The sequence below is a fragment of the Lynx canadensis genome, chromosome B1 (assembly GCF_007474595.2).
Source record: "Lynx canadensis isolate LIC74 chromosome B1, mLynCan4.pri.v2, whole genome shotgun sequence".
NCBI classification, from domain to species: domain Eukaryota; kingdom Metazoa; phylum Chordata; class Mammalia; order Carnivora; family Felidae; genus Lynx; species Lynx canadensis.
Window position 1 is genome coordinate 126,573,402 of NC_044306.2, and position 23,977 is coordinate 126,597,378.

At 42.7% G+C, this 23,977-nt stretch overlaps 2 protein-coding genes across 3 annotated transcripts in view; one reads left to right on the plus strand and one right to left on the minus strand.

Annotated features, from left to right (window-relative positions):
• The window catches only part of UNC5C (unc-5 netrin receptor C), a 305,372-nt gene extending 296,556 nt beyond the window's left edge, over nt 1–8,816 (plus strand). Inside the window, exons 17-18 of the mRNA XM_032593071.1 lie at nt 3,075–3,253; nt 4,033–8,816. Coding sequence (XP_032448962.1) covers nt 3,075–3,253; nt 4,033–4,198 — 345 coding nt within the window. The 3' untranslated portion in view covers nt 4,199–8,816. The remainder of the gene's footprint in view (nt 1–3,074; nt 3,254–4,032) is intronic.
• Nucleotides 8,817–14,220: 5,404 nt separating this feature from the next.
• Nucleotides 14,221–23,977, minus strand: part of BMPR1B (bone morphogenetic protein receptor type 1B) — a 179,138-nt gene continuing 169,381 nt past the window's right edge. For both annotated transcript variants that reach the window (XM_030313413.1, XM_030313411.1), the window contains exons 10-12: nt 23,490–23,665; nt 19,929–20,059; nt 14,221–18,117 (exon numbers count right to left, since the gene is read on the minus strand). In XM_030313413.1, the coding sequence (XP_030169273.1) occupies nt 17,992–18,117; nt 19,929–20,059; nt 23,490–23,665 (433 nt within the window). In that variant the 3' untranslated portion in view covers nt 14,221–17,991. The remainder of the gene's footprint in view (nt 18,118–19,928; nt 20,060–23,489; nt 23,666–23,977) is intronic.

A 23,977-nucleotide genomic window follows, 5' to 3' on the forward strand; every position in this document is an offset into this window, starting at 1 on the left:
ATGTGTGCCGTCACCCACAGCAGCTGTTTGGCTAATGTTGAAAAATCGTATGTCTAACTAAGGGAATCATAACATCAGAGACAGATGGTACCAATATCATAAACGATTATTGTAATAAGCATTCCATAAGAGTAAACTCTACTCTTACCTGGAAGTAAAGGAAGAACTAATAACAACTGAAGTTACTAGAAGAAATGGAAATGGAAGTATAGATGTATATTTTTCTTTTACCTGCAAGGCTGGTGTCAGCCATCTGGGAAGAGACACAAAAAAATTGTGCCCTATTGGACTAATTTCATCCATGCAGAAATAAATAGACACAGCAGACAGGGCTGGTGACTCAGACTTAGAAGGCCCACATGAAGTGGTAACAGTTTTTACTCATCAGGAAAAGGTTGACAACAAGAATACATGAACAAACCCTCCCGAGAGGCATGCCTGCCTTTACCTGGCCTTTACTTCAGGATTTAACGGTGAGAAGAGCCGTATTATTAGCCACATTTATCTGGAAGGATGCATAACACACTACTCTGTGGGTTGGGCCTCTGTCGGGATCTCTGTGGAATGGGCCTTTATCCCCTTTCTGTACGAGGAAAGATGTTTTCTCTCATTTCACCAAATTTGAATTGAGGAGCATCTGTGTGCAGGGCACTGAGTACCAGGGGGATTCTGAGGATGACAAAAATACCCTCATCTCCAAGAAATTTAAGGAATCAAAAGAAATAACACATAAATATGGCCAACATGCCCAGAGCAGATGTGTGGACCGGGAAAGGTGCTGCAAGAGGTCCCAGGTTGGTGACTTTCGGTGGGTTTGTTCAGGGGAGGCACCCCAACATGTGTTTGGGTCCAGACTTTGAGGGATTTGCCCAGCGAAAAGTAAGGGAAAGGGCAGAACTATCAGAGGTCCATCCTTTAAAAAGGCACTAGGAAGAGTGAGTGGTCCAGTCTGAGGAGAGTTTGAGTTCTGTCCAGGCAACCTGAGACCGGGTCGGACTGTAAAGTGGTGGGAGAACAGGAGGATGGGGCCCCTACTGCATGTCAGGCCTGGACCCGTACTATGCAGGCATCGCCCCTCAGGCCTCATACCACCCAAGGGGGCAGGTGGCACAGATATCCCTCACTGCGGGACTCCATGTGGTAGGAGGAGCATTTAAGGCTTTTTAATAAGAGAGAAAAGGGAGAAACATCAGCGTGGCACTTTGGGAAGATTAGTCTGGCATAGACCACAGGTAATCAGTAAGAGATGTGGCCAACAGCAAGCATGCTCTCTGGGGGAGCAAGTCTGAGCTACACAAAGCATACTCCTTGTTGCTTCAGGCGCAAATTTAATCTTCACTGCCAGCAAGGGATAGTCATACCTGGGGATATGCGGCATTTCCTTCTAGGCTCTGTTGTTACTGTCCAGATAGGAAGCAAGCAGGATCTCAGCACGGGGGACGGCACTAAGCTGTGGAAATACCACGTGATTTCTCTTCCCCTCCACCTCCCAACCCATACATACATCATTTGTGCCTAACACGAGTGTTGAAGTCCTTTGGTTCAGAAATCCCCAACACAAATGCGTCGATAAACACCATCACCTGCCCCTGGGTCATTCTTCTGCTCTCCTTTGTTTAAGTCCTGTGCCCTTGAGGTCAGGATTCCTCTGTCTTCAGGGTCCCTTGGAAGGAACTCTGTCAGATGTGGGGAAAGATCTACAAGTCGTGTCTTCACTGGGGGACCCCAAATCCCATTTGTTGCTAATGTGTTTCATTCATACCAGTGTTTTAACTGGTATGTGCTGGAATGAGCACAGAGGAGCAAATGGAATCCTCAGTCTCCGTTTGTCAGTTTTGGGGTTTTTGAGGCCAAATACTGTGATGGCGGCCAACCCCACCATGTATATTATGGCAAAAAAAAAAAAAAAAAAAAGTTTTGCTCTCATGTGCCCTCCCAGTCCCTGGATGGACCCTGTGCAGTGGGATTGCACAAGCCGAGCCGTGAGCCTTGGCAGTTGGCCCCAGAATACAGAACGTACTGTCACTGAACACTGGGACACAGACAGCGGTGATCCCCACCGGGCAGGAGCAGTTTGGGGGGCTCTGGACAGTGGTGGCACTGACCCCCTGAGCCGAGCACTCTGCAAGACACCAGAGACTTCATGATGACTGAAACTGTGTCTAGTTTATCCTCCAGCAACTAATTATGTACACCAAGGAGTTACCTGCTCTGAGAGAGAGAGGGAGAGAGAGATGACATTTAAAGTAGATTAAGTGGATTTTCTTTTATTGCTTTAATAGTTCCCAGGCAACATTTGCTTTTGCTTTCCTAACCAGCAGAAGTGATCAGAAAATGATTAGAGTTTCTCCTGCAGATGAAATTCAGATTTTGCATTTGTGCTGTTTTATGAGCTGAAACTATTTTAAGAGCCAATTTATGATTTTCTCTCCTAAAATTAGATTGAACAAAAATAAGGGTGTACAGCAATTGGAGGATGCCATTAGCAGCTTGCCCTAAGGCAATCTACTGTGTTCACCATTTTCCGTAAAAAATTAGTCTTAATTTGATATCATTTGGAGGAGAGCTGTGTTCCATTTCATTCAACAAAAGCAGAACTGACTCTTCTTCTGCAGAGGTTAGAGAGAGAATTTACTTGGGCATTTGCCCAGGGCATTCCCCTCAGGGTCAAGACAGTTTCTAGAAGCTCTGAACTCCCAGCCTCCTAATCTCAGATCTGTTCATTCACAAAGAACTGCCCTTTCGAACATTTCTCCCCTCTTGAAATCTAAACCTTTAGGAGGATTGATAGTCCTCTCTCCTCTTTCATCCTGAATGGGATGAGAGACAGGCTGTTATCGAATCCCACCAGAACTTCCACCAAGCCCAGCCCGGAGCGAAAACCTATACATTCAAGGCTATGCAAAGTCAGCACAGAAGGTACCTCTTCTCGGCCAGGTCAGGTCCCGGCTTTCGGCCAGGAAGAGGCCATTCTCTTCTTATTGCGCAAAGCAAGGCATTATGTCGATTGGTTCAACAGAGATTGCTTTTGTCTTTGGAAGTAATGCTGTGTTGTTCCTGTGCCCGAACTACAGGAGCCTACTGGCATCGATCTGCCTCTGCTGGACCCAGCGAGCACCATCACCACCGTGACGGGACCCAGCGCTTTCAGCATCCCTCCACCTATCAGACAGAAGCTCTGTAGCAGCCTGGATGCCCCGCAGACGAGAGGTCATGACTGGCGGATGCTGGCCCATAAGCTGAACCTGGACAGGTGGGTATGGCTGGGCTCCTGTTTCTGTTAGACACAGAGCACCGGGGCTGATGCCCATGAGACTTAGGGCAACATTTGTTGTTTTCTACCCATACACCTGTTTACTTTTATTTTTACCTATTTACTTTTTGTCATTCTGCAAACCCGTATTAAAGTGGCTTCTTTGCATCTTGCATCTTGGTCTCGCAGACACCTTGTTGAGAGATATCCTGGGCTTATCTGACAAGATAAGGATCAGGTTTTGTGATCCACTTTGCAAAGCTGATGGGCTAAATGGCCCTAAATAATATATCCACTCACTTAAAGTAATTGTTCCTCAACTCCGGTTGAACAAGAGCTGATGCTTGATGGTTAATTAACGTGCTAATCACCGCATTGATACCGAGTTATAAAGAGACCTCAGGAGCCCTTCTTCGTGGAATGTTGCCATCACCACCAAGCACAAGACGTGGCATGATCTGTCAAAGATGATCAGAGCCTGGGTTGGAAAGAAAACATAAGTGTCTTGATTTCCTGTTTAGGATATGACCTGTAGACATCTCGCCTCTTAAATTATCTTACTCAGAGTTGAGGTTAACAAAGTTAAACATCACATCTCCTGTCTGGGGCTGATCTAATTAAGCATGTGCTAGTTATTTAGGATGGCTCCCTGTAAACCACAGCTTCTCCAGTGGGACCCGGATACTTAAAAGACAAATGGAGAGACGGAAGGGTTTAGTGCAGAGAAAATAGATCTGTAAATCTCACCATTCAGCACACTCTCCCATTCCCAATTACAGGTACTTGAATTACTTTGCTACCAAATCGAGCCCGACTGGCGTAATCCTGGATCTCTGGGAAGCACAGAACTTCCCAGATGGAAATTTGAGCATGCTGGCGGCTGTCCTGGAAGAAATGGGAAGGCATGAGACAGTGGTGTCTTTAGCAGCGGAAGGGCAGTACTGACTCGTGCTGGGACTGGAAATGAAGGACGGCAATGCACAGGGAGTCTGTGGCCGTCCAGGGCATCACAGTTAAGAAGGAAATCCAGAATGGACCCAGACCGATCAGTTTCAAAGGCAAGACTGCAAGCGGGAGAGAGAAGGAAAACATAACACAACTGCTGATACACGTGCCCACTTTACTCGGACATCATCACAGGAGTTAAGAACAATTGTGTAAATTTGTACCTTGAATTTAGAAATCGACCTAATTTTCCTCTTAGTTGGGCTGTATGCTGTGTGGTACAGGATCTTACAGTTTCCTAGGAAACGCTTTTTATTGCTATCCAGGTATATGGATAAACTTTCTTAACAAACCCAATTTCTACAAACGTTGTTTACATCAAATTGGACAGGGATGCGGACACTGTCCATGGCTCGTTCTATTTTTGTTTAAATCATTTGAAGTTGAAGCTGTGGACGGTTTGTTGTGTCTATTTCAGATTAGTAATTTACAGAGACATCACAGACTTTTGCTACAAACTGTGTGCATCAAGTGTCTCAGATAATCCTTCCATTGGTGTTCCGTTTCTAGAACTTGTAGAACCAGTGTTACTGTTTGTATCAGGGAGGTGGAGAATCTAAGTGTAAAGGAGAAATAACTAAGACTCTTTATTCCTTGAGGGCACCCATCTGGTGCCCTCTGGGAACAAAGCTGTAGCAATGCAGGGAAGACAGTGATTCATGTTCAGCCACACAAACAAGCATTTCTTCACCACGTGTGTGTTTGTAATACGCAATTTGAGGTGTTTTTTTAAAGGCATCATTATTATTATCATTATTATTATTAATGAGTATTTACAGGTATTCTAGTAAAAGGATTTTCTTTTAGCTTCTGTTTTTGTTAGCAGTACTGTTAGTATTTAGATATTGACTAGACCTGCTTCACTCTTCTGACATAAGGTGGGCGTGGTCACCAGTTTAATTAAAAGGCTTTGCTTCCTTGACCTTTTATCTTTCTTGCATCCTTCTGCACCAGAAAGATAGTCAGTGCTCACTGGCTTTGTCAGTCTCTTCTTTCAGCTTGCTCAGGCAAGGTCTTTCTCCTCCGAGTCTTGTTGGGAGAAGCGTTCTCTATTAAAGTTCACTGAATATTGTAGTTATGTGATTACACACTGACTCCCCCAGCGTACTCTGTCTACTTTAGAGGCAGTGTGCATAGAGGAACAGCCTCCGAACTGGCAATCGGAAAACCAGTTCACATTCTGGCTTTGTCATTGTCTAGCTGTGCTACCTTGGGAAAGTCATTGAACCTCCCTGGACCTCAGTTTCCTCACGTGTCCAATGAAAGGGTGGAAGTATTAGATATTCTCAAGGTTCTAAAATGCTAGACTTCTCCTGTGATGTCTCCAGTCTCATTCATCAGTCTGAGGCCCACACTGGATGCTGACCTGGATCAATAAAGAGCCAGCTAGTCTCTTGCCCAGGCTACAGTATGCCTTCCAAATAGTTCCAGCTTTGAAGAGGATGATCCTTACCTGTAACCTGTCATGCTTCCCAGCCTTGTCTTTGTGCTGCTCACCAAGAGGTGGCATCCCTTTATTATCATTTTCTTTCCTCTTTGGGGACCACTTGCCTTCCTGACTAGTTGCAAGTTATGTTCTATTATTGTCTTAATCAAACGTTTTTAAAATTAAAAAAAAAAAAAAAACAAAAAGTAGTCAAACGACTACTTTGTGTAAACTATGGTATTTCCTGAGAATTATCACAGGCCCTTGTTTTTAACCCAGGGACTCCATTCATTCAACAGGTGGGAAATAAAGGGTCAATAGCCCAGAAGCCAAGCCACGACTGAACAACAAGCGTATGAATCAGAACCTTCAAAACATGGCCGTGGTTCACTTTTGGGCTAGAGGTATAGAGGTTACTGACTGGCATTGAACTAGAAATCATTTTAGATATTTTCCTCCTTCTTTACCCATATATTTCCTCTTCTATTTTGGTGACTTCTTAGTATGCCCAAGATTCCTCAAGGCATCCTTATCATTGAGGAACTATTGATACCTTGTTATGGAGCCTCTTCTCTCACCGTTTTTGTTTCTTATCTTCTGTTTGGGGCATATTTTCCATAACCTGTCTCTCTCAGGCCACCCCTGCACCATAGATAAAAACATGTTACACTTATCGTGAAAGGAAGGAATTGCAGTAATAAATAAGTTCAGTGGATAATGTTTGTACCAATGCGTATTTGACCAAAAGATAGTAACACTGTATGCTACATAAAAAGATTTTTAAATAGATATTTTTTTACAAAGAGGGGGACAAAAGATTGCTATTGTCCATTACTTCAGTTTGAAATAACTTCTCAAGATTGCTCATCAATACTGGTTTGGGGAGCTGTCATCTGTGGAAATCAAGAATTAGAAATCTGAAGGATGTTCAAAGGAACTTCCATGCCTAGTGGAAAGGAAAGAGTGGTTGATTCCTTGTAAGTGAGGTACTCATCTGTCATAGAACCTGTTATGTTCCCCATCAAGTGAATGGCAACTCCCTTACGTACAACACACCATTCATGTCCAATAATTTTCCCTACGAATTCTGATTTCCTTTTCCTTTGGAGTAAAATAATAGCAGTTAGGTTGCTCTCAAACTTAGAAGGTCCAGATTCAACAGTTCATTTCATAGAGAGCCACTCCATCATTCTATGTGACATGTCCTGCCTTTGATTCCTAGGGTTTCTATATAGCTTGTGAGGAAGGACACGCTTATTACTTCTTTGGGATGGGGAAAAGAAACCTATCATTTGTGCATAGTGCCATCTAGTGGTACACAACGCAATCTATCCTAGTGTCACAAAAATTCACATAAAGTTGTTTGACAAAGGGAATTAATAGCTAAACAGTCAGGATCTTTAGGACACACGTGGGCAAATTTTCACTTCAAATCTATAGTTTTCTTATTGTCACACTTATTTACTTAAATCACCCATAAAAATTCCATGTCATTATGAGGCTAGTACACCAACTCTTTCACACACTGTATGTCTCAAGTTGGTTTGGGGTAATAGGAATGATAGAAATACATAAATCTCTGTATAAAACAGTTTTTGAAGAGTTGTCATGTTTAACATTTACATTTTTTATTGAGATTTGGATGTTTTAAATCTCTTACATTTAGTTTTCTAATATTTATTTTTGGAAATGTAAGAAGAATCCGCTTACAAATAAGTTTTATATATGCAAATGACAGAACTGTGTCTAAGGAAGGGAGATTTGTGATTGGTAACCAGGACTGGAAGGAAGATTCCTTTCTGCTGAATGTGGGTGTCTAAAGGCAGAGGTCTCATCCCATTTTCATTTTATTCTCACCACATTCATTCAGATTTCCTTAGAGTGATCTGGAAGGAATAGAAACTGGATTCAGTACTGGTAACTGGACACAGGGTGATGACAAACATGTAACAGAGAACAGCCTTTTCACAAACTGTGTGGACACCAATGTGGACACTCACCTCTGCTACAAGGAAAAAAATCCCCATCCTCAGATGACTTCTTCAAAGGCAGGGCAATATTTTGGGTGAGGTGTCCAATACTCAACTGTAAAACCATTACCCATTTTCATATGTACTATTATTTTAGAGATATTACTCTCTTAACTTTTAAACAGTAGAGCCATTCTTTAGGAAGAAGTCATGGAGACTGAGTTTAGGACACTCTGGAAATTAGGTACTCTGTAATTTTTTTTAAGATATTTATTTCTCATGTAAGTTAGATACCTTCAAAGTAAGCATTCAGATGGTGGAATCAAGACTTTTTACTTCTGGAGAGAAGCAAACGAGGCTCTCGTCCTTTGTATCCCCATGTGTATGACTGTCAGGAACACAGCGGATATGCTTTCGGTCCACTTCTGTCATCCACATATGAGGAAGGGAGCCAGTAAGGTGATCACTAACTTCCTAGAATTCACAAGCCTTTGCCAGTATATGGTCTGCCCCCATGGGGTCAAGCAAATAAAAACTATATAAGGACCTGCAAGAGAGTGTAAAGAATGTAGAAGAAGTTTACATGTTGAATTTTCAGTCTTGAAGTTGAATGTGAGTTTTCTTTAGCTTTTGCTGAGCAGTTGCTCTGGACAAGTTATCTGTTTCACATAGAGACCTCAGTACAAGTCCAAGGCCAATGAGGGAAAGGATGACCATGGAAACAGCTGAAACTGGGTTTTATCCATCTTCTTTGAGAATAGAGGAGCTTTTGTGAATCAGAATGTTGTTGCTTAAAGCCAATTATTTGTAAAGATGATAGTGGTCAATGAGCATTAGATTTTATAGATCCAATAAGGAAAATATTTTTATTATTATCTCAAGGTAATAAGACATTTTTTTTACCTTCCGAGTGCCTCATAGGACCAACTATTACACTTTGGGTTTTTTGTTTTTGTGTGGTTTTTTTTACCCTTGTTGAACTAATGTTGAATGAAATCCTTACAACTTTGACTCTGTGCAATGAAGTGCTGTTTCTCTACCCTAAGAAATATATTTGTATAATCTCTGGCTGTAATGATCACTTTCAAAGATTTCCCTTGCATTCTCTAATGATTTTTTTCAATGGAATAAGTCATAAGGGGAATAAATATATTGCAACCAATGTTAATTTAAACCTGTGTCCATACAGGTCAAGTTAGCCAAATGGAGTCATAAGTATTTCCAGAATTCATGTCTAAAACCTGCTATTTTGGAAAGGCAGGGGTGGGGGGAGGGGAGAATGGCAACGTATGTCACTGGGTAGGTTTTCCCTGTGAACTAAGACTAACAACTTTCTGATCCTTCAGGCTTACTGGCCTTGTGCTTGCCCCCATTTTCAGAAATCCTACTTAAAAAAAAATCTGTCTTCAGGAGAGTTCAGGGCTCCCAGCTTTTCTGGTAGGCTTGTCCCCTCCTCCTATTGATTTGTGGTGGGATACTAATGAGCTCATTCAACCAAATGTAACATATGCTCCTCGACCGATTTTAGAATGGCTGAGGGAGGCATCACCAAGACAAACCACCAGGAACTCCACAAATGTGCTGGTACACAAACCCCAGCAACCGTAAAGAACTCACTGTTGGTAAGAGGCTGTTTCCCAGCCAACTGTACACTTAGACTCTCGGGGATTGAAGAGATCTTCCAGAATCCAAAGTTGGGAATCTCTGCAGAATGTCGCAAGAGTTGTGGCCGGTACACCAGTTGTTCAGAAGACAACGAGGAAGCTGCCCTGAGACACAGTCAGCTGCCCACCAGCCAAAGTATTTGGTACTGTATACCAGCCTCTTAACATGCCATTTGAGATTTGTGCCTCGGCAATATTGTAAATTGCTGAAGGCCATCACCCTTCAGGGCCCATTATAAATATTCTCAAATTCTATGTGTCATCCTTCAATTCCAAAGACCTGTTGGAATTGGGGCTATCAGAGCCGCTGTTGAGCCTGATGGCGCTGACCCAGGGTGCAGTAACCCTCATTTCTGGAGTTCAGAATGTGAATCATAGGCCGGTATCTCTGAGCGGTAGCCTAGGAGTTGATGAGCCATTGACCTCTGCACCTCGGCACGATGGTGAGGCAATATCCAAGAATCGTGACGTGAGCTATCTTCTCCATGCTAAAACAAACCTGTTTTAGAACAGCTTAAAAGAGCAAGAAATCTACAGCCAGTGGAAAATGCCTTTGCCTTTTTATACTCTTAAAGTCTCATATGACACCTGTAATCCTAGGGGCTTAAGTTCAAGTGCGTACCCCTCCAGGCCTTGGGAAAGAAAGAGGACAGCAATCAGAACAAGCTGAGTGGTTTGTGTTCTCCCCCTCACTCTTCCCTCGATCTGCTATTGGTACCGAATCCCTCGCCCTCCAGACAGAATGCATTCAGCCAATTGCAGGGAATATCATCACTGTGTGTGTGTTGGGTGTCAGTGTTGTACATGTTCACCGAGTTTAACGTTGAGCTGTAGCAAGTTGGTGACCTTCCGCTTCGCTCTTTCTAAAGAAGACAGGCAGTGTTTGTCAGAGAGAAATCCCCAGCAGTCTGTGTTGAAGAGCCTGTGTCATCCACCTGCTGTTCCCTTTGGAACAGTTCAACTGCAGAAGTGTCGGATTGAGATTTTGTGCTTTGTCATTTTTCTTTTGGAAACACAACACAACTTTGGCTTTTCAGATACAGAACACTTCTTTTGTTGTTGTGGAGTTCCCTCTTGCTGTATCTTCTATGCAATTCCTTTTCTAGAAAACCCCTGGTGGAGGAGTGCTCTCTGGGCATCCCGTCCACCATGCCGCTGTGTGGTGAAGGTGAGGGATGCCAGCTCTGGGTGTGCCTCTTCTCTCTCCCTGCTGCCTCTCCCCGTTTTTCCTGCAGTCCCTTGGTTTGTAAATTGCCTGCATTTATTCTGTCAGCCAACATGTACAAAATGTAAGAAAGAATTTTTAAACAGGTAATAAATTATATTTATAAGCAACAGAGTGCTACCTCCTTTGTTTCTTCATAACAAAACACTCCTGTGTGAAGGGTCACCCTGCGTTTCTTTCGGACAGAAAAGCCCTTGGAGTCTGCAAGGATGGTAATCACAGCCTCCCTTGGGGACAGGATGAAGGTTCTGGAATCAGTGTTTCTCAGGCCTCTCTGCACATTATAATCACCTGAGTAGCTTTAAAAACCACTAGTGCCTGGAGGTGCCTGGGTAGCTCAGTTGATTAAGTGCCATACTCTTGATTTCAGCTCAGGTCATGATACCACAGTCATGGGACCAAGCCCCGTGTTGGGCTCCGCGCTGAGTGTGGAGCCCGCTTAAGATTTATATTCCCTCTCTCTCGCTCTCTCCCTCTCTCTCCTCCTCCCCGTCTCCAGCTCGCTCTCAAAATAAACAAACACACCACTAGTACCTGACTCCCGACCCTAGAGGTTCTGATTTTATAGGTCTAGGGTGTGGCCTGGTTGTTGAGAGCTTTTTAATGGCTCCCAGGTGATAGTGGTGAGCAGTAAATGGGGAGAACCAGTCTTAGAGCAGCATCAGAAGGTCCTGGGGACCTTGTGGATAAAAAGAATATGGGGCTCTACCCCGAGAGACCTGATTTTAAATGAAATCAGTTGTTTGCAAACAACTACGCTAATCAGTAGGGCATGAAAGATGAGCCCGGTAACACAGGATGCCCAGAGCTATGGCAAATGCCACTGGTACAGGACACCCGGTCACCCCTTTAGAGCGAGCCAGCAGAAGGCTCCAAGCATGCGGTGGATGATGGCCATGAAACGAATGGAATCAAAGGCGGCTCCTCCCTTAGTGAGAGAACTACTTGGAGCCGTGTCCTTGGACGGACCGCAATCTGCCCACCCCTGCTCAGGTGGGATCACAGGAGTGGATGACAATTGTACCAATGCTAAGAAAACGCCCCCTCCTGAGGCCTGGGAGACAGTGACTTCAGACAGATTTAAAGCTGGGGTCACAAACTCAAATGTTTGTCGGGACTAAGGAAGTAGTGACTGTGTGTAGAACTGGAACCTCGGGAAAAGAAAAGGCAGAAGTAGGTTCTATGGCTGGACTAGAGATTTCAACTCCATCCAAAAAGATGAAAATACAGGGGCACCCGGGTGGCTCAGTCGGTTGAGCGTCTGACTTCAGCTCAGGTTCATGAGTTCGAGCCCCGCATCGGGCTCACTGCTGTCAGCGCAGAGCCCGCTTCGGATCCTCTGTTCCCCCCTCTCTGTGCCCCTCCCCTGCTTGCACTTCCTCAAAAATAAACAGACACTTAAAAAATAAAGATGAAAATACAATTAAAGAATCAAACGGTACTTCTCAAAGAAAAGCACAGGGTGGTAAGATTCCCCCATGCCGTCCACTGACCCCTACTCTGGAGTGTTGGTAGCTGGGATCCCTGTTGGGAAAGCTGAACCTACGAGAGCTACCAAATGAGTCTGTGAGGGCGCTGACATGCGACCTGGGCTGGGGACACTACGGAGCTCTCTAAGGCCAGGCCTCCCGCTGTATCTGTCCTTCTGGGCCAGCACACAGGCACCAGGCAAAGAACCTTCCTCTGTCCCAGAGGTCCTGCAGCTCAGAACCTAGGGTAGAAATTACTTTCCAGAAACAAAAGTCCTCTAAGAGTGGGGTTGTAACAAACGACTTGTGCCAAGAGAAGGTTCTGTTCTCCTGAGCTGGGATTTACTATCCATCTCCCTTCAAGTCCCACAAACGGCCATAGCATACAGAAGTGGGGCACAGAGAGGGGCGAAGAGGTGTGCCCACAGTGAATTGTGACTTCTTTAAACATCGCTAGCTTATATCCTGTTGAACTCACGTCGGTGAGGAAAAGCTTCTGCTACGTGCTGGGTGGGGCCTTCACGTACTTCACAAATTCATCTCATGTGCTTCTCATGAGACCCCTAAGCAGATGGGTATTTTTATCCCATATACAGGGGAGAAAACAGTGCTCAGATTCTATACTTCCACAGAAGTGAGAAAGTGAAAACCACGGAACGTGAGCCAAGTCGATCTGAATCCCAGTGCTGGGATGAATTCCCTTGGCACAAGTGCAGCTGGCTAAATGCAGCCAGTCACACGAACACTTTGGGGTCCCTGGTAACTAAGGGAGTATTCTTATACTGCCTGTGCCCAAACGATCCCGGGCTTCTCTCCTGACCCAGTCTCCAACGGACCCCCTCAAAACTAAACTTTCTACCCTACCTGCCGAGATTCACAATCCAAGCAGAAATAACCCAATCCTTTCCCTCTCCCTTTGCACAGGGCTTTCTCTGGTCCAAGGGGACGCCGTTTCTGGGGCAAAGGCAACAGCCTCCTTCTTCCATACCCCACGTGTCACGGCTGGGAGGAAAGATGGGGTCTTTGTCATACTGTTCTGCTGCCTCCGGACCGCAGCCCTTGCATGGAACCCACTGCTTTGTGCTTCAGCCTACCAGGCCCGACCGGCCTCTGTCCGGACTCACTGCCCTCACAGACCATCCCCCATTTTCCTGTGGCCCTGGAGAACTCGGCCTCACAGCCTTCCTTTCCTTAGACTGCTACCATCCTCAGGGGCCCCAGGATCCATGAAGACCTATCCAAAAGCCTTACTGTTGGGTTCTTCTTTCGGTACCGATAATCTGGTCCACTAGCTAAATCCCTGCACTCCTGTGATCACACCCTCCTGCCCGTCCTTAGCCTCGCTGCTCTCTCTCTGAAGCGTCAAGTGGACTGCAGCCCCTGTCACTGCTGGTACACCACCCCAACCCCGAAAGGGTTCTCTGTCCTTGGACCTAGTTTCCCTCCACCCGCCAGCCACCTCCTCTTTAATCCCTTCTCTGGGCCATGTCAGCCATCTCCCTGGATGGTGGTGATCCGCGTTTTGCATGATCCATGACTGCATGTGCCTGAAAACCTTCAACCCTGAGTGAATGTTTGTTGCAGGCCCCAGGCCTACGCTTCGGGAGCTGACAGAAACCACACAGGAAAGTGGCACCATGACTTTGTACCGCCAGCTAATATTCAGCAATGGCTGAGCGCTGACTTCATGCCGGATGCGTGGAGGGCTTCGTCTTCAGGACGGCGTCACACATTAGGTAATATTATTCTCAACTTCAAGGGACAGAAAAGGAGTCTCTGTGAGGTGCACACAGGTCTGTTGTCACACAACTGAGGGTATGAGAGGCTCCACACAGGCCGCCTGGCAATCCACAGCCCACCCTCTCGGCCGCTACGCCACACGGTCGGTCCCATCCGCGAACCGGGCCCTCAGCGCTGCCTGTAACCATCTGGCTGCAATTTTCCATGGCGCAATTTTAAACTGTCTCACTTGTCCCAAACCCCTCACTTCCCTACCTTGCCTCTCGCTCTCAACAGATGACTGTGCCTCCTAATTACAGAGAAGACAGAAGCCATCAGACCATTTATCTAGCTCTCCCGCCACCAAACACATAAGCTTACCTGCATCATTTTCTTCCCCGGCTGCCTTCCCGCCTGTTACGATGTGACATTTTCAAAGATGGAAAAAAGGCACAACTATAAGATAACAGACATGTTCTTTCCAAGGGGATAAAGAATCCATTTTATTTCAGTGGGGGGGTGGGGGGAGGGGGGAATGTTAAAACAAAGCCATATACAATTTGTAACAAATACAATTGTTTGTTCCCTAGTCCTGAATAATTACAGTATATACAAATTCAATAAGGCACTGGTTCCCCAAAAGAACACAAATGAATCTTCTTTTGAAACAGACAGACAACTAAACCCCTTATATATTGCCAACTTTTCTCCAAAAAATATGGCATTGTTCTTTGTTTTGTTTTACAAGAAGAATCATAATTGCTAAATTAAATCACTTCTGATGCCACTTCTTTCATTTCCACTGCTATGCGACCGAGTTTTCTAAAGAGATAGAACTGCAGAACTATTCAAGTTCAAAGAAAAAATTGCTTTCAGTGCCTTCCCGCTCACAAAGAAGAACCAGAACAGACCAACAGCGTAAACCTCCGTAACGTCTAATGACTATGCATGACTCTAGGAACACGAAATTCTGTCGTTATTCAGTATTTCCTGTACCTGAGTACACAACAATCGAGATGTGTCAAGGAATTCCCTGGAAACAAAATCTTGGCATGTTTTCTAAGAAGCTTTATGTTTGAAGAATAAACAGAACAGTCACTAGTGGCCTGTGAGCGGTGCTGTCTGGCAAGGCCAAGCCCTGTCTCCTCATACACGACGTTCATAGCACTGTCACTTGTGACTTAACCAACTACATGCTTTCATAAATAAATATTATGTTTCATTTAGTACTTTATCATCCATAATATTTTACTCTCTAATCCACATAATGGAGTTGTGCCAGACTCCAAACTGAACATAATATTTATATATACATATATATTTATATAATATATACACACATACATAAACTATAAACCTGAACATCTTAGCATACAAAACTCACATTAGCTAGCAACTAATATTTTAGGATTCCCTTGGAGGGGAGGGAGTGATTAGAAGAAAATCTTAGTCTTTGAAATAGTCTTGAAAGGAAACAACTGACTACAGTAATTTTCAGGTTCCCACTTATTCTATTGAAAGACAAAACAAAAAAAATAAAATTCACTTCTGAGCTACTAAAAATTTAAAAATCAAAAAGTATGATTTGGAAGTGAGTAGGTAGTCCCTTTAAGAACAATTTAGTATTCCCTAAATAAGGTGGGTTTGGGTAAGATACGAAGAAAAGTCTACTCATAAATAAATGCCTATCTCATTGAAAGACACTAACAACTAAATGGGTCTTTTTAAATATATCAAGAATAATTTTTAAATGTTCATAGTGAGTAAATCAGGTTGAGGATTAGAAAGCAAGCTATAGATTTTTCCAAAACAACTAAACAAATAATATAGAAGAAATGTGGATACTATTTTAATTTCTTCCCATTCTTCATTGGAACCAAGTCCGCCCTACAAATCTAGTTTACTTTCAAATCATCACCTCCCCACAAAGTATTTTGATTGAAGTTACCTATGTATAAAAATTTACCAAAAATAACACACATTTTTATCTAAGAGGTAAGCCCAACCTCGCTTAAATTTAGGGAAAATCAAGAAACACAACTGCGTCCCCACTCAACGGGCATCAATGTTTGCTTATTTGTTTGTAGATTATCTAATTTAGAGGCACTGAAGTTTCTCTCCAAGGCTCAGATGATTATCACACTTCATTGTACGCACACATTCCTTCCAAGCTATCACAGGGGATATAATGCGACCCAAGGGAAAGGAACCTTTGGGTTGCGATTCAGGTGATTTTAATCTCACTAAAAGCAGCCTTCTGATTACAATTCTATTTGGAAACGAGTGTTTTTAATCTGGGAGAAACAAACATTGTTCCTATTCAAGGGTTAAGAAAATCTTCGTTACACACAAAACGCGGCTCTAAAGCACTGGGAAGAGAATGCTGACTACAGAACACTCTTTCTCCTGATGTTCTCCCAAACTGTAAGCACAGCTCACAACCACTCTGTGCTCTAAGACGTTTTCAGGTTGAACAAGTCACCAGCTGCAGGCCTACTCCAGAAGTGAGGAGAATATTTTCTCATTTTTCATGCAGCTGTCACATTTTCAAACACCCTCCATCCTTCAGGCACCAACTGGTGAAAATGTGTTATAAAACACTGCCCCCTGGAGTATTCTGGAAGGAACGTCGTGTTTAAAAAGACCAAGAAGTACTTCCGCAATTCTTTACTAAACACTGCAGAATCTCTAAGAAACAAAAGAAAACCACAGTAAGGACACCTAGACGGATACAGGCGAGAGGGGTGTGCACAATTTTAAGCTTCATGTTCCTGTTGCTGAGGAATATTGGCCCTGTCAATGATCTGACTCACGTTCCTCAAAAGTTCAAACCCCACAGAGCCGAGTAGGTGAGGAGATGCTTTGCACAAGTGCCACAGAGAAGAAAAATAAATAAATTAATTAACAAGTGAACTGAACGTCATGAAAATAAAATAAACTGAGTCAGCACTCTTAAGACGTGAAATTATCATTTAGGGTGAGTATGCTCGATCCATATCTATCTTAGAATAATAAATCACAGCAGCCATAATATTTTGTGCCCTCCACTTGCTCTCTTCTGCTGTCCCCTCTGGAGGTTATATTTCTACTTTTAAATTAAAATTTAGTTAAATTAATATGACATGCTTTCTCTCCTTCCCTTCACTCAGACACAAAAGAGACAGACAATAACAAAAAGAAACTGTCATTATCTATATACAAAATAAGACAGGCATACTTTCCCTTGTGCTTCTAAGGCGGGCTTTCCTGCACAGATAAGAGACAAGCCATTTGCACCCCCAAGCCTCATCTTCTACCTTACTGACATATTTTTCTTACAAGACAGGAGCAAAATTAGCTCTATTTTAAAGAGGCTTGTTTATAACAAAACTGATGGCAATTTTATGTAATATCGATCCTTTCGTTTGAGGGATCAAAAACATGCATGGGTCAGTTCTCTGCACCTAAAAACAGCTCTGTTTGTGTTTAATGAAAAGGAAAGGATTTTACCGTGACAGAAACGCCTTAAAAGAATCAGAAACACAAAGTGGTTCTAAAGAAAAGCATCAACACTTACTACTTCTCACAGAGTCACATGAAACCTTCATTTGTTCCATATTGTCTGAAGCTACGAAGGGTCACCTGCAGGAACCCCCAAACGAGGTCCCAGACAGGTGGCATCTGTACCCAGGTGCATTCACATTGCTGTGGCGGCCCCTAAATTCAGGGCTGGCCAAAGTGGTCTGAGGAGGCAGAACCGGGGAGATTTTCAGAGGAGTTCCACTCTGTGTTCTCCAACTTCACAGACTGTCTCTTGGTTTGAAGAGTGCAACAAAATTATACTAATGGAAAAAGGTATTTTAAAACTTGCCTTCCGGCAGAATTTCTGGGAAGACCTTTTGTTGTTATTAAACTATAATAGTAAAAACCTTAAAACATCTACATTATTTGTTCTATTTTGGCAAAATTAAAGCATCTTTTGAAGAAAAAAAAAAAGGGCGATCCCAAAATACAGGGCTTTCTTAGAAAGCAACATGCGTCATATCTTGAACAAGTTACCCAAGCGGTTTCTCCCTCCTACAAACAGACACGGTAAGAACGTGTTTCTGGGAACTTCTCTTTGTCCAGGCTGCTCCCTGAGAGGTGAGGCTGAACCCACTGGGAAGCAGGATGGTGTTCAAGGCTTGTACTGTGGATGCTTCTGGAACATCTTTTGCTCTGCCCACAAACAGAAGGGTATCTACTGGCTTTCTCAAGAGGTGCTTGTTTTTTCCCCTCAAATCAGAGTTTAATGTCCTGGGACTCTGACATTTTGGCTAGTGTTTTCTTGACGCGCAGGGCGGTCAGTCGTGATGCAGGATTGTGAGCCCAGCATTCCATCATGAGCTTTCCCATCTGCCTCAGACACTGTGGGAAGGGAAAGGAAAGCTGGAGTAACACGAGACACAGGGATTATCAGCAAGGTGGCCATTTGATATCTGGCTTTTGGTCTGAGGCTTCAGAAGTTTGAATATATATTTTTTATTTTTTTTAATGTTTATTTTTGAGAAAAAGAGAGAGAGAGTGAGTGCAAGGGGGCAGGGGCAGAGAGAGAGGGAGACACAGAATCCGAGTCAGGCTCCAGGTTCTGAACTGTCGGCACAGAGCCCAACTCGGGGCTTGAACCCACGAACCGTGAGATCATGACCTGAGCCAAATTCAGGTGCTTAACCAACTGAGCCACCCAGGCACCCTGTAAATATAGTTTCAAAAGATACTCCTAAAAGCATGTAGACAAAATTCCATAAAAAATTCTTTTTTCATACAAATTCTAAATGACTAAAACACATTTTCATGTATTCCTTATGACAGTAGCAAGCAGGTGGTTTTGCTGATTGTAGAAGAGTGTCTTTGAAGTCCGTATTAAACAAATACAAAAATACCCAGGGAGTCTGTGTTCCACTCCACACTCCTACATTGTTTATAACACTCGATGAGCTTAAATCTTTTATCTAATTCCATACTATTCAAACAAACATGGTTATTCCTAAATCACAGCTGTCTGCTACAATAAGAGCATTGCACTGTACCATTTAACAAGATTAATGACCTGTGCACAGCCTCGCTAAAACTTTCTCCTGTGTTCTCCTGTGCCACATCAATTATTGGTCTTCCTGTTGAAAAGCACTATTTCACTTCATTAGAAATCTTCAGTGAAGGGATTCTGAATAATACCAATGCCTGTAACCACTTTCAAAATAACAGAACTCCAGGATCTCATAAAGTTTTCTGCATAGCTCATTGGAAAACATCTGCATTATTTAGCATTTCAGTAACGAGACACAAAAACAATGAACCAAGGATTATTTTTAAATGCATTTAACATTGAAGAATTAGTTTATATACAGTGCTCTTTCCATTTGTTGGCATTGGCTTTGGTACATGTTTGGTGGGGTGGGTTTTGGGGGGGGTTGCTTTTTTTTTCCCCCTGGGGATGCTTCAAACTCCTCTCTGCATGTTCCAGCCTGCCCGAGCACTCCAGGACTTGGTGAGTTTACAAGCTTGGAGCGTGGATGCAGAGGAAGCGGAGGAGGAGATGAGTCAGGAAATGCAAGTCCACCTAACTCGCTTCCTCCTTCTGAAGAGCTGCCTTCCAGACCTGCTCAGGTCTCATCACTGTGTCCTCAGAGCCAGGCTGAATATGGGTTTGTTCAGACTGCATCATATCATTGCCTGTTAACAAAGGTTCGTGGCACAGTTGGGCAGCTCAACTAAGTCAACTAGTATCCCTTCAGTGTAAAGAAAACTAGATTCTGCAGATGCCTATCTTTTCTCTCCTCAAGATGAGAGACTGTTGCAGGCTGGTTTGTCATGGAGAAAATCATGACGCTTTAAAGACACACACACACACACACACACACACACACACACACAGAAAGAACATCCTTTATGCAAATGTCAGGACATCACAAACAAGTGAAATAATGTGTACCCACTGTGCAGGCTAAGTGTTAACCCACTCAATATAGTTTAGAAGTAGCAAAAGCAAATTGGAAAAAAGAAACAGATAATTTAACATACTACACTTAGCTCCACATAAATGACTGCAGTGAAGCACCATTACTGTCACCATCAAAACAAAGAAGGAGGATTCCTGTAGTGAATATATGGAATTTCAGCAAAAAGAGAAGACTCTATTTAGAAGTTGGTCATAGCCACCTGTTTACCTCAAGCCTTACCTCATCACTGCTCCACCGGTTGGGGAATGAGGGACGTAGCTTCTTGATGCACACAATCTCTCTCATGTCCTCGTAAGAGGGGTCACTGGGCACCAGATCATGATAGGGAAGCTGGTATTCTTCCACTATACCTGAAAATACGAGTTGTTTTTGAACTATTATTATCGTCACTTTCTATGAGGTAGACGTAAACGGCCAACATACAAACCATTCTCAAAAAGTTCTGTCAGTACTAAAGACAAGTGTAGGCTGAAAAACTGCAAAATAAGTCTTGAAAAACTACATGTGCCCCAATGACACTTAATCTAATTAAAAACATAAATAGAAAACCTAATGAAACATATTATTACAGGTTTTTTCTAATTTCCCAAAGCTAAGTAAAACAAGCATCTCAAATTTATTTCCAATTTCATAAAGGGTCTTGTGTGCCAAATTAAAAAAAGAATCTATATTAAATCTCAATGCAAACTTGGCAGGCACCTCCCAAACTCATACCGCATAATATGGGACTGTTTCTATTATTGCAATATGAGATTATGAATCTCATAATACATTTGGCAGTGTGTCCTACTCGAACAAAACGGGAGATTTACATTTTTCTGCTTAATCATAAGAATGCACTTTTCCGCACTTAAAATTCAAAAAATTATACACACCTAAAAATACCAGCCATGATTTTTTAGGTGCAAGAACTGTCTGATTTTTAATTATTTTCTCCTTTAAATTTTCTGTGTTTCACCCAACTTTCTCTTAGAAATGCATTACTTTGAGAAAAAAAAGAGGTATTGCATAAAGGAGGGTTAAGATACAAATCTATGTCATCTTAGGAAAATGGCACTTAGTGTGAGAAATTCCGTTTCATTTTTCCTAGTATCTACTTTCTACCTTATTCCTTTTGTCCTTTAGAAAAGCAGGCTACTTATATCTTCTTTTCAGTCCTATCTGATTAACTCCTCACAATAATTACCAGCAGCCTCTGTCCTTAGAGGATACTGCTCTGAACACTCTATGTGGAGCACCTTTCCTCCCCATCCTGAATCATCTATTACAGAAGCGTAATTGCTTTTATCTGAACAAGATGATACCGCCAGGTTGGCAGGTTATCCAGTGCATCATTAAATTCGCTGGGGTTTACTCTGACAAAAGCAGGAGTCTGTGTTAGGCCCTTTCTTGCAAACTCAAACCCATATATAAACCTAAAGGACGAGAAGGTTCAGCAGTTTCCTCAGACCATTCCAGCTCACTGTCTTGTTCCTCGCTGAGAGCACAGAGCATGACTGTGTGTGTCGTCTACATTAACAGTTCCTTCCATTGTGTTTCATCTCTATAGGAGATACTAAAAGCACAGGGTCTAAAGCATAGGGGATGCTCACACTTCATTTGAGTTCTTCCTCTTTTTCTAATTCTTAAGACAATGGCTCTGGCAACACCTTGAGGGCAAGAGCACGTCTGTCTTATTCATCTCATATTTTCCTCAATGCCTAATGTTGGTGTCGTTATCAACATGGTGGTAAGCAAGTATACGTACCACAACAAACTCAGAGCCAACCACATAAAATTATGAATTAGTCAAAGTCTATCTTTGAACTATAGGCCTTCCTTCCTTCTCCTTAAATGCAATTAAGTTATCAAAACTTCCATATTAGCTGCCATTTAATGGTGTCTGAAACCTCAAAAATTCTTTTTCTTCCCAGGTTTAGTAGACCTCCATCCAGATGTATCTAGGTCACCCAATAGTCCCTAGACTAGAAAGACAAGACCAAAACTTCCACCATCTTCATAAAGGAAAGTGTTGGAGAACAGAGTTTTTTGTGTGTTTGCCTTTCTGGAAAGAGAAAACAAACTCACTTATTAGGAACCCACTAGATACCAGGCATGTAGCTAAGTATGCTGTATAACTTATTAAATTTTTATAAACATGTTTGTGAGGTAGCATTATTACCCACATTATCCAGATGAGAAAAGTTGGTTTTGAGGGATTCAGTACCTTGCCCAAGGCCATACAGTTGGTATGGGGCAGAGCTGGGACTGGAATGTCTCTGACAAACATATGTCAATCTCATAAAGAGAAAAGGCAACATTTTAGTACCTCTCAAATCTCCATAGGCAAAGACAGACCTAGTAAAGCAATTAATACCGTGCTGCTTTTATAAGGCTAACTTGTTTTTAAGCTGAGAATCATTTCTCCTGTGTTCCAGCTCACAGGCTTCCAAATACAGGTTTCCTGTGGACTTGTTTGCTTTAGATGTTCAGGAAAACGTAATTAGAGAAGTAGTCTTGTAGTCTACTTACTACTCCTTCAACTTCTACAAACCTATTGTAAGGGTAAGCATAGTATTCAAAAATAGGCTCATCTACTCTTTATACATCATGAACCAAGGCACAGTTAGTTAACTTCTATTTTGGTTTTCTCTTTTCTTCTTCGTACATAATGGGAGATTTATTCACTATCTGGTTAGGAAACATTTCCTATGTCAACTTTCCTTTTTGCAGTTCTCTCACTTTAGAGGGAACGTGTTCTATTTTAAATTAAGCTTCTAATAGGCTCGGAATTCCCAGAGTAATGAGAAGGCATTGCATCGTGATCTTTCTACCAAAATCTAAATGCCTGTTGATTAACTGTTTCTCCTCTATATTTAAATATGAATCCAAATATAAGTTAAGCCCCTACCAACCAAAATGAAAATTTTAAATAAGAGCTAACATGTATTGAAAGCTATTGATGTACCAGGAAGTTTTAATTCTCTTTAATTCACCTCCTTCTTAAGAAGAGAGAACTGGAATCAAGCTGAGTAACTTGTCAAAGGTTCACAGATAGTAAATAGCAGGTTTGAGAACGAACCCTAGCCCCAGTGAAGTGTTCTCCACACTTTCAGAAGCATGGGCAAACTCAGGGTTTCACAAAAGTGAGTTTAAATTGGCCGTGATGAGCAGCAGCACAGTCTCTTACCAAGCACAGCCATGAGAGTAACCATAAGCAGGGCACTTGATAATGAAGAGCCTAAGATTCAGCTTCTCACCTAAAAAGTGTTGGAATCTATTTAAAGACAGATGATGCAGCAGTAAGCGAGATACTACACGCAATAATAATGCCTCTGAATATTTAGTAATGTCTTGCGTTGTCTTACTAGGGAATCCTTGTTTGTAGGAAACTTATCATGACCAGTAGTAATACTCTTATGCTTTCATTTCCTTTTGATAAAAACTGATGTTTTCAAACTGCTTTATGAAGAAGAACTATAGAAAGTCAAGTGTGGGGGGGAGGTTAAGAATGGGTGTCCCACCCCACATTTCTGTCTGTACCTTACTTAACCTGCGTAGAGGAAGCCACAAGGAATGGGGTATTGGAGTTGGGGATGGGGCCCAGCAGGTTGGTGACAAGAAGCTGGAAGGAGGCAGTCCAAGATGATTCTAAGACGTCAGATATCACTTCCTGGGGGGACTGTGACCGTATCAACCGAAACAAGGTGGAAAATAAAAGGCAATCGTGGACAATATGCTAACTCCGATCTCTGATCAGAAAGGATTTGTAGTAGATCCAACAGCATCACTGTTACTTACCTCCTGATACACATCTCCTAGCAACCTCCCAGAGGATGAGTCCAAAACTGTACATGTCGGCCATAATGTAAGACTGAAAGTGATTTCTATTTAAGCTCTCATCCAACACTTCTGGGGGCATATAGCGTTTGGTGCCAACTCGGGTGTTGGGTGGTATGTCAACTTCATTGGTATCACTGAGGAAAAAGGAAAGCAAAGCCCTATCAGCACTGAGCAGGACCAACAAATGACAAGTTGAAGGGATTCCTGAACAGGGTTTTAGCGAAAGGTGGGAAGGGATAGCCTTTCACAGAATAACGTTTCCCTGAAACATATGTTTTGCCAGGAGTTGTATTATATATTCACACGTAAAAACCCAACGAAGATGGCAGAGTGAAGCTACGACATACAAGGTTGCATTGCCACTGGATCAAATATACACTCGGAATAACTGCTATATATCTATTAAAAATACCTAAAAATATCTTCTTCCCTTCATATTTTAATAG